Source organism: Poecilia latipinna, unplaced genomic scaffold (assembly GCF_001443285.1).
Source record: "Poecilia latipinna isolate Pla-1442-1.1 unplaced genomic scaffold, P_latipinna-1.0 Scaffold1957, whole genome shotgun sequence".
NCBI classification, from domain to species: Eukaryota; Metazoa; Chordata; class Actinopteri; order Cyprinodontiformes; family Poeciliidae; genus Poecilia; species Poecilia latipinna.
The window spans coordinates 42,898-60,049 of NW_015114573.1; the positions used below are offsets into that span (position 1 = coordinate 42,898).

Consider the following 17,152-nt stretch of genomic DNA (forward strand, 5'->3'; position numbering starts at 1 on the left):
ATACAGCCTTGGACCAGCCCTGCATGATGGGTCAAATCTGCTGCACTGTGCAGAGATGCGCAACAAACGGGAGATTTAATTCAATGCTGCTAATGTGGCTTTAGTAGCTCTTCCATTTTGTGTCTGAGTTTTTAGTTGTCACAGAAACTGTTTTGATTAGTCGAGTTTATGGGACGAGTTTCTCAGATCTCCGCGTGCATTAACACTAAGTAGACAACAAACAAAGAAAGTAGACAACAAACATTTGATATGGTTTTAATGCGTCGTGTAACCGGGAAAATAATACTAAAAATAATAATAAAATAATATGAAATCAGCGTGATGCGTGACTCCGACTAGAGCGCGAAAGCTCCTCATCGAGCTGAACCTGCATGAAAAGCTTATGAATAAATTCTCTTTTTTTCTGCTAAAGTAACTCATGTGTTCATTAATGCTTACATCTTGGAGATAAAAACTGACATTTTTCTCATCTTTTTGTGTTTGTTTTTTCCTCCTAGGGCATTCTTCTGGCTGGTGTCGCTGCTGCTGGCCTCCCTGGTGTGGTTCATCTCGGTTCAGATCAGTAACAAGGAGAGCGCGTCGCAGCAAAAGGGTCTGCTCATCTTCGGTGTGGTGCTGTCCGTCCTGCTGCAGGAAACTTTCCGCTTCGCCTACTACAAACTGCTCAAGTAAGCTGCTTCAGCGTCTTCCCACCACACCGACTCCATTGTCTGTTTAACAAAAAGGGAAATTTTCACTTGTTCTACACTTTTCCGGCTGGTTTTTGAACATATTTTTGACAAACATCATTTCTCATTCATTATACAAAACATAAAGCGAGAGCAAATGTAATTTTTTTTTTCCTGCAGGAAAGCAAATGAAGGCCTTCTTGCTTTGAGTCAAGAGGAAACGATGCCAATATCTATACGACAACTCGCCTATGGTACGGATCAGCTGCGCTTACTTTGGATTCAGGGTCATTTAAATAATAAGTGAAACTTAATCAGAATTACTAATCAATTGTCTGTAATTAGTTTAAATCTAAAACCATGATTAACAACATAAGCAACACTTTCAATTCAGAAACGATTAAATATACAGACATATGAGCTCAGCGTCAAAGATATTTGTTGTTTTTAATCTTTTATTTAGGTTATTTAACCATCAAGTTGGTGCAAAGTGCTATTCTAGATATTTAGTTTTCCAGCGCTTATCATTCACGGAGCTTCTTTAAAAATTAACATTAATGACATTAATGTCAGCGTCTGTGCTAGCTGCTACATGTCTAGCATTGAGACGCTGTTTTAGGTTTAATTAGCTTTGTTGATAGGCTAACTCCTTTTAGTACAACTTGAATGTAATAATAGTTTTTTTCAGCCTCCAATCAGATTGTTTTTTGAAGCAGAAATTATCCCCAGAGAATCGGTTTTGTCGTCCATTGCTGTTGCCCTTAAGACATTTAATTTTAGCAAAATATTTGGTTCATTTTCTTAGATATTTTTTAAATTATTTTTAGTAATTAAAACTGCTTGTTTTGCTTTTGCCCTTTGAGATCTAAAGATATAAATAAAATCTATTATTATTATTATTATTACTGTCGCTTGTGCGTCAGATTAATGGGCGTACCAGAAACACAGTAGAAAAGTTCCAGCTAGGATTCTTCTATGCAAATAAATGAATAAAACAGTTTTACAGAGAGGACTTTTGGTTATATTAGGTTTCCAGAGGGATATTCTTATGCTTTGTTGTTGTTTTGTGTCAGTGTCCGGCCTCGGCTTTGGCTTTATGAGCGGAGCGTTCTCTGTGGTCAACATCCTGGCCGACTCTGTGGGTCCAGGCACTGTGGGCATCCACGGCGACTCTCAACACTACTTCCTGTCATCAGGTACCACTTCCTGAATGCTCCTTATTTAACTAGCTACTTCTTTGTTTGTGGTACCTACTGTAATGCATTCAAATACGCATTTTTAACTCTGAAATTACTGCTTACAAATGATCATCACGTAGAAAACCTGAGTTCAAATTGAGACATTCAGACTTATTTTTCTGACTTGATCTTTTTCTGTTTTATTATAGAATTTGTTATTTTATATAAACATATTATTAAAACTGCCAGAAGTTTAATTAAAGCAGTTTATTTTTAATAACCTCCACTTGTAGAGAATTTAGGTTTTGAAGGGTCTGTGAATACTCTGACACTGTAAAAACACAAATTCTTACCAAGTAATTTTAGTTTAGTTTCTACTGCAAATATCTTAGAACTTTTCAGCAAGATATAGGAGTTTGATTTTAATAAATAATTCCTAAATATTGATTAAAAAGTACTAGGTCCACTGGCATTTTATTTCACTTAAAAATAACTTGTTTTAAGTGAAATAATCTGCCAGTGGAACTAGTACTTCCTTTATTTAATATTAAGGAATTATTTACTTTAATCCAGCTTCTATATCTTAAAGAACAGTTACTTGTAACCAAGTTTTGTCTTATTTCAAGTGTACTAAGATATTTGCACTAGAAGATGGACCAAAAACACTTCATTAGCATTTTGTGTATTTTTTTAAATGCTAGACTCCCAACAAAACAAAGGGTTTTTTAAATATCCCTCACATTTGTTTTTAAATTCCTCAGCCTTCATGACCATGGCCATCATCCTGCTTCACATGTTCTGGGGCGTCATCTTCTTCGACGGCTGTGAGAAGCAGCGCTGGTTAGCCGTAGCTGCGGTCGTCGCCACTCACCTCCTGGTTTCCTCCTTGGTGAGTAAACTTCTCTCCCAATAAATAATTATTTACAATTATGTAGTTATTGTTTGGGTTGTTACCTTATTGTTGAAATTTGTTAGATTTTTCCACAGACACATTTCCAACATGACCACTAAATTTCTAATTTTGTATTATGATTCTTGATTTTATTAGTTATTGACATAATATTAAGACATCCAACTAGAAGTTAAATAGTCAAGCAAAATGACCCATTTTACATGTTGGTCCAGTCTTCCAGAGCTACTACTGCTCTGCTGCTTCTGAATGCTTCCTTTCTGCATGTATGGAGCTAAGTTGGGGCCATAACAGAAAAAAATGAAACGGGAATAAAAAGGGGAAAAAGGATTTGAAATGGAAAAATGACAGAAGTGGGTGGGGGGGTCTGTGTGGAGGTGTGAAATCATGGTTAACAGTCATGGAGCCAAATGTGGGCAATAATGTATTAAACTGGGGGAAAAAAAGAAAAATAAATCAATAAAGTAGTTTATTATGGCAGATTAGGGCCATCATAGATAGAAAAGAAAAAAAAAGAAAAGTAACAAAACCCCTCAAATAATGAGATTAATTTTTTGTGATAAACATAGAAAATTTAGTTTCAAAAGCTGAAAATGTATTCGTTTTCTGGAAAATTTCTGAGATTAATCTAAACAATCCAAACTCAGAAATGTCCTTGCTTTTTCTAGATAATTTCTGAGGTTTTTTTTTTTTTTTTCAGAAATTTATGCATTTATTTTCTATGAACAATGGCCTTAATATGTTGTCGTAGTTCTGAACTATTTTTTTTGTTTAAAATCCCTTTTTTGTTTTTCAAAATTTTGACAGTTTAGAAAAAAAAAATTAAACAAACTTAATGGCACCAATTTAGCTCCATACACTTGAATCAAATTAATTGCTTGTTACCAGGCCTCTGTGGAGCTAAATTGTTTATCACCTACCGATATTTTTTTTTTTCCTTTTATTTATATGCAAATAATTTTTTTTTCACATCCGTTGTCAACAGAATTTTAAGAAGTTTTAATGAGAAATGATGATTAATTTGTAAATTTTTCCCCTGCAGACCTTCCAGAATCCGCAGTACGTCTCCAGCCTGGTTCCCACCTACATCATCATGTTCTTCATGGGTGTCTGGGCGTTTTACACTGCGGGCGGCTCCCTGAGGAACCTCAAACTCTGCCTCACCTGCAAAGACAAGGACTTCCTGCTGGCCAACCACCGGCCCAGATAACGCCGAGAGCTCATCGGCTTACAGGACTCGATCCAAAGATCCACACACACACTATGAACCTTTTTAATTCGCTGTTTCACATGGCCGCTTACTTACTATGTTTAGTCTGTAGAAACGTAAAGTTTTTAGGAGAAACAGGTGAGTTACACTGCAAAAACACAACATTTTACAAAGTATTTTTCTAGTTCAAATATCTTTGTACATTTGAACTAACAAGTAACTTTTCAGCAAGATATAGATATATTGTTTTAAGTCAATTATTTAATATTGACTGGAAGATTATCTCACTTATAACAAAACATTTAATTCAAGTGCACCAAGATATTTTCACTATAAACTAGACCACAAATACTTAGTTCAGTTTTGTGTTTTTGCAGTGCATATCAGGTCAGTTTCTGCTTTTTTTCCTGCTGATTCTGTAGAAAAACTTTGTAAAATCATTTAGGTTCTGCTCAAATGAACAACTGAAGACGTCATGTGCCAGATGTGTGAAAACCGACTAAATGTGGAGCGATCCCTGTGTGGGAAACTCGTGTATATAAGGAAACATTTCTGAAAATAATGATTCTGTTGGAGCTGAGATGAACACATGCTTGGTATTTATGTGTTTAACTAATCCAGATTTACTAGCTTGGGGTTGCTGGTCCACTTCCTCCATTTTTGTTTGTTGTCTTTTTTAACTTGAAGTTGAAAATGGAGCGCAGAAGATTTCCTTCAGCTGATTGTTTATGAACTTTTCTATAAACTCAAACACAACAAAGTGTTTACTCATTGATCTTTGAAAGTTGACATTCATCTACTCTTACTGTGTTTTTCTTTTGAGTTTGTGTCAAATTCCTCACACTGAATGTTTTGTTTTTCCATTGCACCTGATTTTATGTTGATTTATTTTTTATGTGCAGGTTGTAAAAATTGAAAGCATAAAGTAAATAAGATGGAAGCTGCATAAACATGCAGGTCCTGCGTGTTTAGCTGGTTTTAGTCTGCGAGCGAATCAGAAAATTGTGCAGGTGGAAAACCTGATGGGTACAAACCGGCAATAATAAATTTCGTTATGTTAAAAGATTTTGTTTCAAAGCTTCATGATTTTTTTGTTGTTGATTTAAATAAAATGTTTTTGGTTTGCATAAACTGAAATAACATACTAGAAATTTTACATAAATATTAAGGATTTAGTGAAACAAGCTCTCTTTTTTTTTTACTGAAGTTACTTGTAAGTTTTGTTTTAATTCAAGTGTACGAAGATATTTGCGGTAGAAACTAGACAAAAATACTTGGTAATATCTTGTTTTGCAGTGTACTATTATGTGTGAGTTCAACAGCTTGTTTCAGTCTGTAAATTTGGATTTATTCATAGGTTTTAAATGCAGCTTTTTACTTTAGTCTGTAGAAATGCTAAGATATTAGTCGAAGCATATGGAAGTAAATTAAGCCCAAATTTCCTGTACTAATGTAGCTTTGCATAAATTGTAGAGCTGCACAGTGAGTGTTTTTGATTTTCTCGTTCCTCTGCAGCCTGGCTGCTCTCTGCAGGTCGACTTTCCGTTTATGAAATCAGATTCTTCCTGGTTTGGCCACACAAAGCATCTGAGGTCTCTGAGGCGTCAGTCTGGCCTTTTTACCCAGAATGGCTGACTGACGGACACAGGAAGTGTTTCCTCTGCCGAAAAACACGCTTTCACATGCAAATGCAGGTCTTTGACACTGGAGTGGTGATAGTACCACTCTGAAGTTTCTGTTGCTGATCATAAAAGTACAACGACATGTTAGGACGACATATTAGATAAGGAAGAAAAACTAAAAAATTTCTGAGCTTGAAAAGGAAAATGTTTTGATTTTTGAAATTGCAAATCTGACTTAATATTATTCATGCAATTAGTAAACCAAACTCCATTTTATCTAGGTAGTAATATCAACATTTTTTTTTTAGATTCTTAGTAAATATCAGTTTTTGCTATAAAATTTATTTGAATTTACTCAACATTTGTAACATTATTTGTAAAAACAAAACATTTTAATGATTTAATTAATTTCTATTTAATATTTTTATTTACACTTATTTAATTAAATCAATAGTTGTTACTTAAAGTAAAACAACTTTCCTGAGTGGTGTTGCCATTTATGTGGCGTTTTCATCGAACAACATATTAAATGGCCACTAGAAGGCACTGTCTGCTGCTCAAAGCGCAGCATGGTCATTTTGTGTCTAAGAAATTAAATAAAACAGATGATTTTTGAGAATAAATCTTTGTATTTCCTACATCCAGGGTGTACAAAGTGCGGCCTGGATTTTGGGCGGCCCAAATGGATCAAAATCCTCCAATTGTTGAAACATTTTCAATTTTTTTTTTTTTTTAATTTATAACATTTTCTTTATAAAAAATAGGTACAAAAATAGATTCCCATTTATTAATGACATTTTTACATTCATCTATAATTTTGGTGACTAAAAGCAAATCTTACTTCTTAATCAGCCCAAACAGCTTATAAACTTAGAGCCTTTTTTGCGTTTTGCATGCATGTACACATCTATTTTCTACAAAAATCTGACCATTTTGTTAATTTTGATAAAATTGTAACTGCTAAAATAATATTAATAATAATAATAATAATAATTAATAATAATAAAACACACTAAAACTTTGTTTTAAAATGTCTTCTTTTAAAAAGCACCGTTTTTGTGGCCCTGCGTGCTATCAAGTTAAAAAGTAGTTACTTTTTTTTTCTGTCCGATAATGAGTGCAGGGCAGATTAGACTCCGCCTACCGGCGCATATTTTATGCTAATGAGCAGGTGCAGCGGTTCTTAAGGCGCGCGACGGGCCGCCGGAGGATGAGCCGATGGAGCGCCGCGTGGAGTCCAGTCGGAGGGTTTTCACCAGGTGATCCCGACTGGTTCCCTGACCGGATCACGAATGGATCCCGATTTATTCACGCGCAGCTGGAAGAGGCCGCCTCACTCTTTAATAACTGTTTACGTCATCCTCATTTATCAAGGTGAGTCTCACGTGCAGCGATTTCAAGACGCAGCTTTGTGTTTTCATTCCCAAAACTTACTTTACCTGGTCTTGTTTTACTTGTTTTTTTTGTTTTTTTTTTACTATTTAATTTATGCATCGTTTGTGATTGTTATTACTATTTTTGTTTTATTTCAGCAAATCTTTCCAAAGGTGTTGAAAGATCAAACGATTCAAACTGGGATCCATTAAATAAGTGAGTTAATATATAAGCATTGCTTTTAAACAGAGGAAAAATGATGCTCCACAGTAGTACTACTTTATTATTATTTTTATTTTCTTTAAATTAAGTAAAATTAAAAAGCAAGAGTAAAAGTATTTTGCAAAAAGACAACTGGAGCACATCATAACATCTCATTCAATATTTTACAATTATGTAATCAGATATAAAAGTACAACGTTATGGATAAATTCTGGTATTTTATGTCATACAAATAATTAATACCATGACAGAATGACAAATTAAGGAGAAAAAAACACTAGTAAATCACTTTTAAGGAATAAAACTTATAAAACTAGTATAGTAAATGTGCTTGGATGGGGTCTTTTCCTGTAACAAATATTTGGAAGCAAAACGTTAGAAAAACAAAGATTGATTAAAAACAGGAAGTCTCATTTTGATGTAAAATGTATGTTTACGTTTGCATCTGATGTATTTCTGGTTGCAACATGTTTTTTTCTGCATGTGTTGAAGTTACTCAGATATTTTACTGAAGTAGGAGTAGTACTACAAAAGAAAAAGTACTTATTTTTCCAAAATATTACTCAAGTAAATGTAATTTAGTAAATGTAGCTAGTTACTACCAACGTCTGAATTTCAATATCTGATTTAGCCCAAAAAAAGATCTTAAATTGAATATTTGTTTATCAATGGGGAATGGTTGTTAATGCAGTTATGTAATAAAGATAAGGCTGACATTTTTGATAAAAGTAACTGAGCATTAATGTTCTTTTTATTGAAACGATTTGCTGGTCACAGAAATACAGAAAATCCGGAAAGCTGAAATATTTTACCTTTAATAGTTTTTATTGTCATAAGCCAGGAATACCACAGGGATCTGTTCTTGGGCCATGATTTTATTTACTTTGTGACATCAAACCACAAATTTACTGACAGTCGTTCAGAAAAAAAAGTAACATTATAACAAAAAAAAGTTATCTTGATGATGAATATCTAACTATGAAAACATGAACTAAAACTTAATTAAGTTTGACTTAAAACAAGCTCCTATTTCTTGCTAAAAAGTTCCTAGTTTTGACTTATTTCAAGCAAACTCAGATTTTCGCATGAGAAACTAGAAAAAAAAATACATAAGATTTTGTGTTTTTGCAGTGTAATATGCAGCGTGACATTTGATATGGATGAAAAACCAGAACCGCTGTTTGTTGATGCTTGTTGATAAATGTTGGTAATTAAAAAAATGGAAGCAGAAATGTGAATTTGAAAGTGTACTGTTCCTTTTTGTGTGTTGTACACTGCAAAAAATACAAAATCTTATAAAGTAATGGTGTCTAGTTTCTAGTTCAAAGATCTTAGGAGACTTGAAATAAGTTTGTTGTTGAGTTTTAAAAAACACAATTTTTGGTGATTTTAGTGATTAAAATGAAGAATATTTGGTCCAGATATCCAAGTACACATTTGAAATAAGAAAAAAAAGCTTCTTTAAGTCAATAATTCTGTAATATTGAAGAAAACATTCTAGTTCCACTGTCAGATTGTATCACTAGTAAGATAAGGAAATGTCTAAATGAAATAATCTGCCAATTAAACTGGTAATTTTTCTTCAATATTAAGAAACTATTTACTCAAAACAAGCTCCCGCAAAGTTACTTGTAGGATAGTTTGTCTTATTTCAAGTGTACTAACATATTTTCAATAGAAACTAGACCAAAAACACTTAAGATTTTGTGTTTGTGCGCAAAATGGTATCAACAAAACTTGCAATTTAACCAGTAAAACATCAGACAACCATTATATATTCCTTTTTATCGAAACTAAACCAATTGTTTAAAAATAGCAACATTTTCAGGTATCACACTGCAAAAACACGAAATCTTACCAAGTATTCTTGGTCTAGTTTCTAGTGCAAATCTCTTAGAACACTTTAAATAAGACAAAACTAACTTGTAAGTAACTTTTCAGCAAGATAGAGGAGCTTGTTTTAAATAAATAATTTCTTAATGTTAATGAAAAAGTATTATAATTTATAAGTGCCAATCTCACTTGTAAGTTAGTTTAGTTCTATTTCAAGTATACATAAAATGTTGTGTATTTTCAGTTTGTTAATTATGCATATTTTGAGTGCATCTGTGGTATTAGTTGTTTTGTTTTGCTGTTTGTTGCATGGCGGGGATGGTTCCTGGGTCGGTGGTGGGTTTCCACTGTCTAGTTGGGGGGGATCGGAGAGTGAAAGCTTGGTCAGCAGGAACAAACGTCTCGTTGTTCTCTCTGTCCCTGCAGCGGGAGCAGCAGGATAAAGCATCAGAAATGGGACACCGCTTCCCAGGGAGGGCAGGTAGGCCGCCGCATTGATCACTGATGCTGATGGAGCCGCTTGGAGCGGCGAACACACGGTCACAGATCACAGAGAAATCAGCCCGACTCGCGAAACGTTCCTTCACTGCAAAAACACAGAATATTGCCAACTACTTATGGTCTACGTCCTACTGCAAATATCTTGAAATAAGACAAAACTAACTTACTAGTAACTTTTCTGCAAAGTATAGACACTTTTTTAAGTCAATAATTTCTTAATATTGATGAAAAAGTGCTAGTTCCATTTCCAACATGGGAAAATGTCTTGTTATAAGTGAAACTAGTACATTTTGCATCAACAACTTTCAAGCAAAATATAGGACAATAATTCCTTAATATTGAGGAAAAAGTACAAATTCCTCTGGCGGATACTTTCACTTTTAACAAAAAACTTTCCCATGTTTTAAGTTAAATAATCTGCAGTAGAACTAATACTTTTCCATCAATATTAATAAATTATTAACTTAAAACAAGCTCACATTTCTTGCTGAAAAGTTACTTTTATAAGTTAGTTTTGTCTTGTTTCAAGGGTTCTCAGACACTTAATCTAGAAACTAGACAAAAATCCTTGCTAACATTTTGTGTTTTTGCAGTGCAACGTTCAATGACAGATGTGCTGTTGTAAATAGATCAGGACCCAGACAATCAATCAATAAATCAACAACATATATCACAATAGACACATGATCGGTATCAATAGACAATAGATCTGAAAGGATATATTCACTGAACTCTGATCCAAGGTTGGTGGAATCACCTCACTCTCTCACTCCCTGGTTACTTAGCAACTCAACCATTCTTTGGTTACCTAGCAACCACCTGCTGAGTTCGCTTGCGCAGCAGCAGTTTAATGTTCCGCCACCATTCTTCATAACTGCTAAAAAAAACATTGTGGAGTGAAAACTGTGGATAAAACAGGAAAGATAATGTCACCAGTTTGACAGTATTTCAGATATTTAAAACAAAAAAACTAATCAATAATTATCAATGCAGACTGATATGAAACGCTTATATCGTGATACGTTTTTCAGCCCTAAAATACACATAAGAATGCCAATCATTAACACTTGCCCAAGATTACACAATATTTAGAGGTTCAGGGTTATAAAAATATGTTTTTTCTATATTTGTTAAAACCATGGCGACAGTATAATATGAGACAGATAAAAGATCAATCTGCTATCCATTCTCTCTAAGCAGTCTGAGTAATGTGCTGCTCCACGTTATAAACAGGAGGAGAGTCTTAGCACTGCAAGTTATGCTTGTGTATCCTGCTTAATGTGCTAATGGCAGAAAAACAACCTGCTGTTACTGGAAAGTTGTTTTTCTGTTTATGATGTGCTAACTAGCTTTAGCATTCATGGTAGGCTATGTTGTAGGAAACCATTTAGCAAAGAGCAAGGCGCGTGCACAAGCAAGATTGACATTGTTAACACTTTCCTCCTGGCTCTGATTGGCTAATTCTGAATGAGTGTTGTATTTATCCAGTACCTGTTTCTTAGCAATATTAAGGAATTGCTTACCTCAAGAAGCTCCTATTTTTTCTTTAAAAGTTCCTTGAAAGTTTAGATATATAAAACATATAAATTTGATTAAATTTAGTTTTTTCAGTATACCAGAAAAAAAATCTTCTTACGTTAAACTTGTAAAAGGTAGAAACAGCTTTAAAATGTGTTCTTTTATATTTAAATTAATTTTACATCAATACCTATCGAGGAAGTAAATAAAAGGAAACATGGCGGTGTCTAGAACTTTTTCATCAATATTAAGAAATGATTTACTTAAAACAAGCTCATATTTCTTGAAGGAAAGTTACTTGTAAGTTAGTTTTATCTTATTTAAGATATTTGCATTATAATTAGACCCAAAATACTGTGTTGGATTTGGTGTTTTTTGCAGTGCGGTGACATTTGCTCCTCAGCGGTAGACATGTCAGTGTGTCCCAGCAGGAATATTCAGTAGCTGCTCTGTTGTCTCGCTCTTCCTCCATCCGAGCCGCTATCTGGTCTCTCTTTTGTTGGGCCTCCCTTCGGTACCAGGAGGCGTGAGAATCCGGTCCACGCCATGGGAGCTCCTTCATCAACAATGCAATTAGCGGCAACGGGTCAGAGGTCAAAAGCTCGTCTGGATCTCTGAGCCGAACTGTGTGTGTTCTATTTCCAGATCTCTGATGCTGATCAGTGATTAATAATTCGTGGTCACGCTCCCACCGCGGCCCCCTGCCATCTGCTTTGTTTGTGCTCATCGAGATGAAAGCCTCGTTTTAGGGCTCAGGTATCGAGGGAGGCTCAAACTGTTGGAACAAGGCGATCAACGAAAGCTGAAAATCTTTCCAAATCAAATCTGATGATGATCTGAATTCCAACTTTTGATAAATTTTATACCCAAGTATTGCTTCTTTATCCCTGGCAATTCTGAAAGAATGATTCCCCGTGACAGAAAACATCTCATGATTAGAAATTTCAGATGATCACACACCTGATTATGCGTCAAAATGGAGAGCGAGGCTCAGATGACCTGGATGAAAAAGAGAATCATCAACAAAGGCTTCTCCTTCTTTTAATCCTTTTTTCCCAGACCTGCTTTTGTGTTGCTTTTATTCTTCAACATAATTCAAACAGGAACATTTCCCCAATTGCACATCTTCAAAAAAAGTAGAGAAGCTATTTTAATCACAATTAATCAGATTAATCCATTACTGAAATGATTGTCAACTAATCTAGTAATCGATTAATTGTTAACTGGAGTGTACAGACTCCAGTTAACTTTAAATGTTATTTAAAGTTACATTTAAATAACACTGCACATATATTTTTCTGTACTGTGATACTGTATTGTAAATGTCATTATAACAAATTTTGATGGACAATAAATTGTCTCACAAATTATTGTAATAAACTATAATGTTGTTTTGAGACCATTTTCAAGTAATATAATTATAATGGCATTCCCAAATATCAATAAACTTTAAATTAAAATTAACATTTAACACTGGAAATGGAAGACAATTTAAATGTACAAAATAAATAAACAGAAACAACAAATAAAATTAATTGAGGTATCTATAAACAAAATTGTCCTTAAAGAAAGGTCTGGTTGAGACTAAAACACCAGACTGAAGACTTTTATCGTCCAGTTTCTGGTAGAAAGAGAAAAAAGAGAAATAATGAATCAGACAAATGGAAATTACTGAGCTCGTTTCAATTTCTTATTCTTATTGCGAGAGGCCTAGTGTGAATTATTCTGTGGGCCTTAATTTTAATGTGTGTTTTAGCCAATACTGTCCACACAGTTCAACTTTTTAAGAGATAAAAGAAAAAAAAAGTTGAATTGAAAGTTACTTGAAACACTTAATGATTCAGTTTCTCTCCTTCTAGAACCTGCACTCAGCTGCTTCTGCTTTAGAAACAAACACTTCAGCCTCCAGGCGATCACTGGTTAGCGGGACTGTTGCATCCAATCTGACGTCTGCCAGGATAGAGAGGACACAAAACGACTTGTGGAGCCAAAACGTTGACCAATCATCTGTACCGTTGATGAGTAAGTCATCCTCAATATCAACAACTGGCAGCCAAGATGTGGAGAGCGATACAGAAAAGAACCCCCATCCGTCCCTTCAGTCAGTAACTGAGACTAGACACCCAACCAGCGGTCAATTACAGGTCAGCACTACCTCATCTAATTGGCTACCAACTAAGACTGCAGAACTAAACCAATCCCAAACCAATCTGTCAACCAATCAACCACCAACAACTAGTCAATCAATAAAAATCACTACACCAACCAAACAATCATTGACTGAGAACGGACCATCAAACCAATTCCAGACCAGATCTGGTCCGCCTACTGCTGTGATTACACAGTACAACCAGTCAGACATTAGCCCAGTGCCACACACTCAGCAAAGGTTGACAACAGCGTCAACGAGCCAAACAACTGACCCAGTCCAATCCCAAACCAACCCAATGACCAGCCAGTCCCAAGACATTGGACAAGCCAGTCAATTGAAACACACCACAGAGAATATCAGTCACTCATCAAGCAGCCCAGTTTCAGCTGGTCTGTCATCAACAACAACTCGAATCAGCCCAGTACCGCCGTTCAAACAACACTCAACAGCAACACCAACCAACCAAGCGACAGAGACAACTCAGTCAGACGAAACCCAAACTGGTCTAGTTTCACGTTTCCAATCTCAAACAACCAGCCAGTCAACAATAAGTACTGGACTGACCAGTCAATCATCAGGCATAGCAACAGAAACTAGTAAGTCAGGTGACGCCTCAACCAAGACTGTGAAAATCAGCCAAACACAGATCAACGTTGTGCCTTTAACCCAAAACCCAACAACCACAACATCTATCAGTCAATCATCTACAGAAGCATCGAGCCCTTCAGAAGTCAGCCCAGTAACAAAGCCCAAACAACAGTCAACTAGCCAAACAACAGAGACAATTCAGTCAGACGAAACCCTAGCCGATCTAGTTTCAAGTATCCAATCTCAAACAACCAGCCAGTCAACAGTAAGCAGGGGGCTGACTAGTCAATCATCAAGCATAGCAACAGAAACTAATAAATCAACAAGCAGCACAGCTAAGACTGTGAAAACTAGCGAATCAGATGTCAACGTCATGCCATTCACCCAAAACCCATCGACCACAACATCTACCAGTCAATCAACTATAGAACCAAATAGCCCACTGTCAGCCACCAAAGTGACTTCCAAACCAACAACAACCACTGTTGCATCAATTAGTCAAACAAACCAACTGCCCACTAAAATGACACCACACAACAAAGATGGACCACCCACCCAACCACCAGCCACCAAAGCATCAATCAGTCAATCTCCCATCACAACAACCCAAAACAACAAATCAGCGACTTCCAGAGAACCAGCAAATCAGTTGTCAACCAACACCGCATCTGTCAACAAGGGAATAAGACCTACTGGACAAATGCCCAGCATTGCCTCATCAGAAAACCAGTCCCTAGATAGAATAACACAAACCACTCAGTCTTCAACCACATCGGTAATGTCCAAACCATCAAAAAGTATAGCACCAACCAAACCAACAGATCCCAAACCATCCCAATTGCAAGACAGTGCTACTGCACCAGTTCACCCTGCCAGAAAGACAAAACACCCCATCCAACAAGTAGAGAGTACAACATTAGCCAGAAAGTCGCCTGAAAAACAAATACCTGCTCAAGCACAGTCCAGAAAATCATCATCTAAAAAGACCGGATCAAACCATTCCCCGATAATCACAGCAAAATCTAGACAATCAGTGGAAGGTACAGAGCCCGTTAGCCAATCAGCAGTCAATAAATCACCTCCCAGGCTCTCATATCCAGATGGCATTACAACAAAATCAGCCCAACTGTCATCCAGCCAAACATCACCGAGCCCCTCAGCTACTTCATCACAACCAACAAGCCAGTCCGATCTCACGACATTTTCTAGCCAATCTCCAGCTACTTCAGCTCCAGCTGATCAATCAGTGACAAATTCGGTGGCTTTAGCACACACATCTCACAACCGGATGTCAAATAATCAAACCCTGGTAAACTCAGACCAGTCACTGAATGGGTCTTTACTGCTAAACCAACTGGCAACTGGTTCAACAATGGCAGGAAACCTGGCTGCCTTTTCACCAGATGATCGGCCGGTTAATGTCTCGCTGCTCACCAGGAAGGCAAAGGAGACCCTAAAGTCTTCAAAACGTAGAATACCAGGTAAGATTTAAAAGAAAGAACGAATGAATGTTTTCCAAAGTGCCTCAACTGAACCAGTTTCACTGGTTTTCTTTAGACATTTTATTGTTTATCAGGTGTCTTTGATGCCAAATATGTTTATTAAATATTTGTTAAAACCATCTAACAGCTGTATATGAGACAAATAATCTGTGAAAAAATCAACATCCTCCACCTTCTCCCTGCCTTCTGAAGAATTGCAGAAGGCAGGGAGCCAAAAACAATCAATCAGAACCAGGAGAAGAATCTTACCGCTGTCAATCAATCTGGTGTAAGCGTTACTAAATGAGCTAATGGTGGAGAAACAAGTCATCGTTATAGAAAAACTGCTTAGGTGCCGTCATCGGCAGCCATGCTAACTAGCCTTAGCATTCATGACAGGCTCTGCTACCAGAGAGGAAGTTGGAGTAGAATGAGCAGCGCCACACGGAGGGTGATTAACAGCACTAAGACCCTCCTCCCTTTTCTGATTGGTTATTTCTAGTTAGGACTGGGAGAACTGGGTGAAGGCAGAGGAGCTTGATTTTTTTCATAGATTATCTGTCTCATACTGTCAGGACTTGAAGACAGTTTAAAAAATATATAGAAAAGTAGTAAGTAGTTGTTTCCGACTTTTGTGGAAAATACAGATTGACTCATAAAGTGCGTCATGCGTTTTCCATATTTAGGTTTTCAAACCAAAATGACTCCCAGCGACCTCCTACTATTTACTATTTATGTACTTTTTTTTTTTTATAGCCGAGTATAAATATAAAGTTACTTAAAATTTTTGGTTGTCAAAGAGCGTGTGAAAAGTCTCTCTGAGTTGATGTTTAGCCAATTTGAAAGGACCATGATGGCTCCATTTTGCCTCAAAATGGCGAATGGCAGAAATTGATATCATCCCTTTTAACGACAAATGGCACTGCCCCCTGCTGGTGATCAGGTAGAATGCAAGAGAAAAGCAGTTCCTTCAGTTCTCTTCATTTTGTTTTACTTTTCTCTTATTCTCCTTTAAAAAATGTTCACAATTTTTTGAATATAGATGTTTATTATCATTAATGTAATCAAACTGTGGCCAGTTTTATGGTTTGCGATGAAGCTCCATTTTAATGTTTTATCTTTGTGAAGACTTTTTATTATTATTTAAAGACTCCCTGGTGTCACTGAACAATTTATCTGAGTGATAGATCTGAGTGATCTCCACTGTCCCTTTTACCATATATGTGCTTTTGTGCATGATGCGCTTGACTGGCCAGAGAAACCTAAAGCCCACCTAGCAGATTGTGCTAATGCAAGTTGAGGGGACCAACGTTGGTGGTCAAATTAAGCAAATTATTAAAATAGGTCATCTGTTGCTGCCACAGCACACATATTGCTGAATCTAGAATGTTGAAATAAAACAAAAGGAGAAATAATCCTCTTTAAATGTTTCTGTTCCAACTGGCTGCCTGGTAATTACTGGTTTTACTGGTTTCTCTCAGGGGAGCCATGTGAGTATCCCTGCCTTAATGGAGGACAGTGCTATTTGACAGAGTCATGTGACTGCAGCTTGTTTCAGGCCACTGGACACAGATGTCAGACAGGTAACCACACAAAATGTCTCCAAATTCACATAAATTCATTTTAAAACAGAAAGTTAGAGTCAGTTTGCTTTCTCTTTTCTCCATTTCATAGCAAATACTTTCATAAATCTCTCAGTTTAAACTCATACATTTAGCATATTTTCACTTTTCATAGCGTAAGAGCCAGGCCAATTTGAAATTAAAGCTGTTCATAGAGAGATCAGTTTTATGACATCATCAAAATGTCATCTGCAAAAGTGATTTTTCTCACTGCTCTGCTTTTGGGTCTTTGTCTTCAGAAATAATGTGGTAATAGTAATGTTGAAAGAAATT

At 36.1% G+C, this 17,152-nt stretch overlaps 2 protein-coding genes across 2 annotated transcripts in view; both read left to right on the plus strand.

Moving 5' to 3' along the window:
* The window catches only part of aph1b (APH1B gamma secretase subunit), a 9,162-nt gene extending 5,126 nt beyond the window's left edge, over window positions 1-4,036 (plus strand). The window contains exons 2-6 of the mRNA XM_015015830.1: window positions 498-668; window positions 849-922; window positions 1,742-1,864; window positions 2,608-2,735; window positions 3,799-4,036. Of these exons, the coding sequence (XP_014871316.1) occupies window positions 498-668; window positions 849-922; window positions 1,742-1,864; window positions 2,608-2,735; window positions 3,799-3,966 (664 nt within the window). The 3' untranslated portion in view covers window positions 3,967-4,036. The remainder of the gene's footprint in view (window positions 1-497; window positions 669-848; window positions 923-1,741; window positions 1,865-2,607; window positions 2,736-3,798) is intronic.
* Window positions 4,037-6,736: 2,700 nt separating this feature from the next.
* The window catches only part of otog (otogelin), a 66,072-nt gene continuing 55,656 nt past the window's right edge, over window positions 6,737-17,152 (plus strand). Inside the window, exons 1-5 of the mRNA XM_015015829.1 lie at window positions 6,737-6,962; window positions 7,121-7,178; window positions 9,444-9,498; window positions 12,896-15,257; window positions 16,739-16,840. Of these exons, the coding sequence (XP_014871315.1) occupies window positions 6,881-6,962; window positions 7,121-7,178; window positions 9,444-9,498; window positions 12,896-15,257; window positions 16,739-16,840 (2,659 nt within the window). The 5' untranslated portion in view covers window positions 6,737-6,880. The remainder of the gene's footprint in view (window positions 6,963-7,120; window positions 7,179-9,443; window positions 9,499-12,895; window positions 15,258-16,738; window positions 16,841-17,152) is intronic.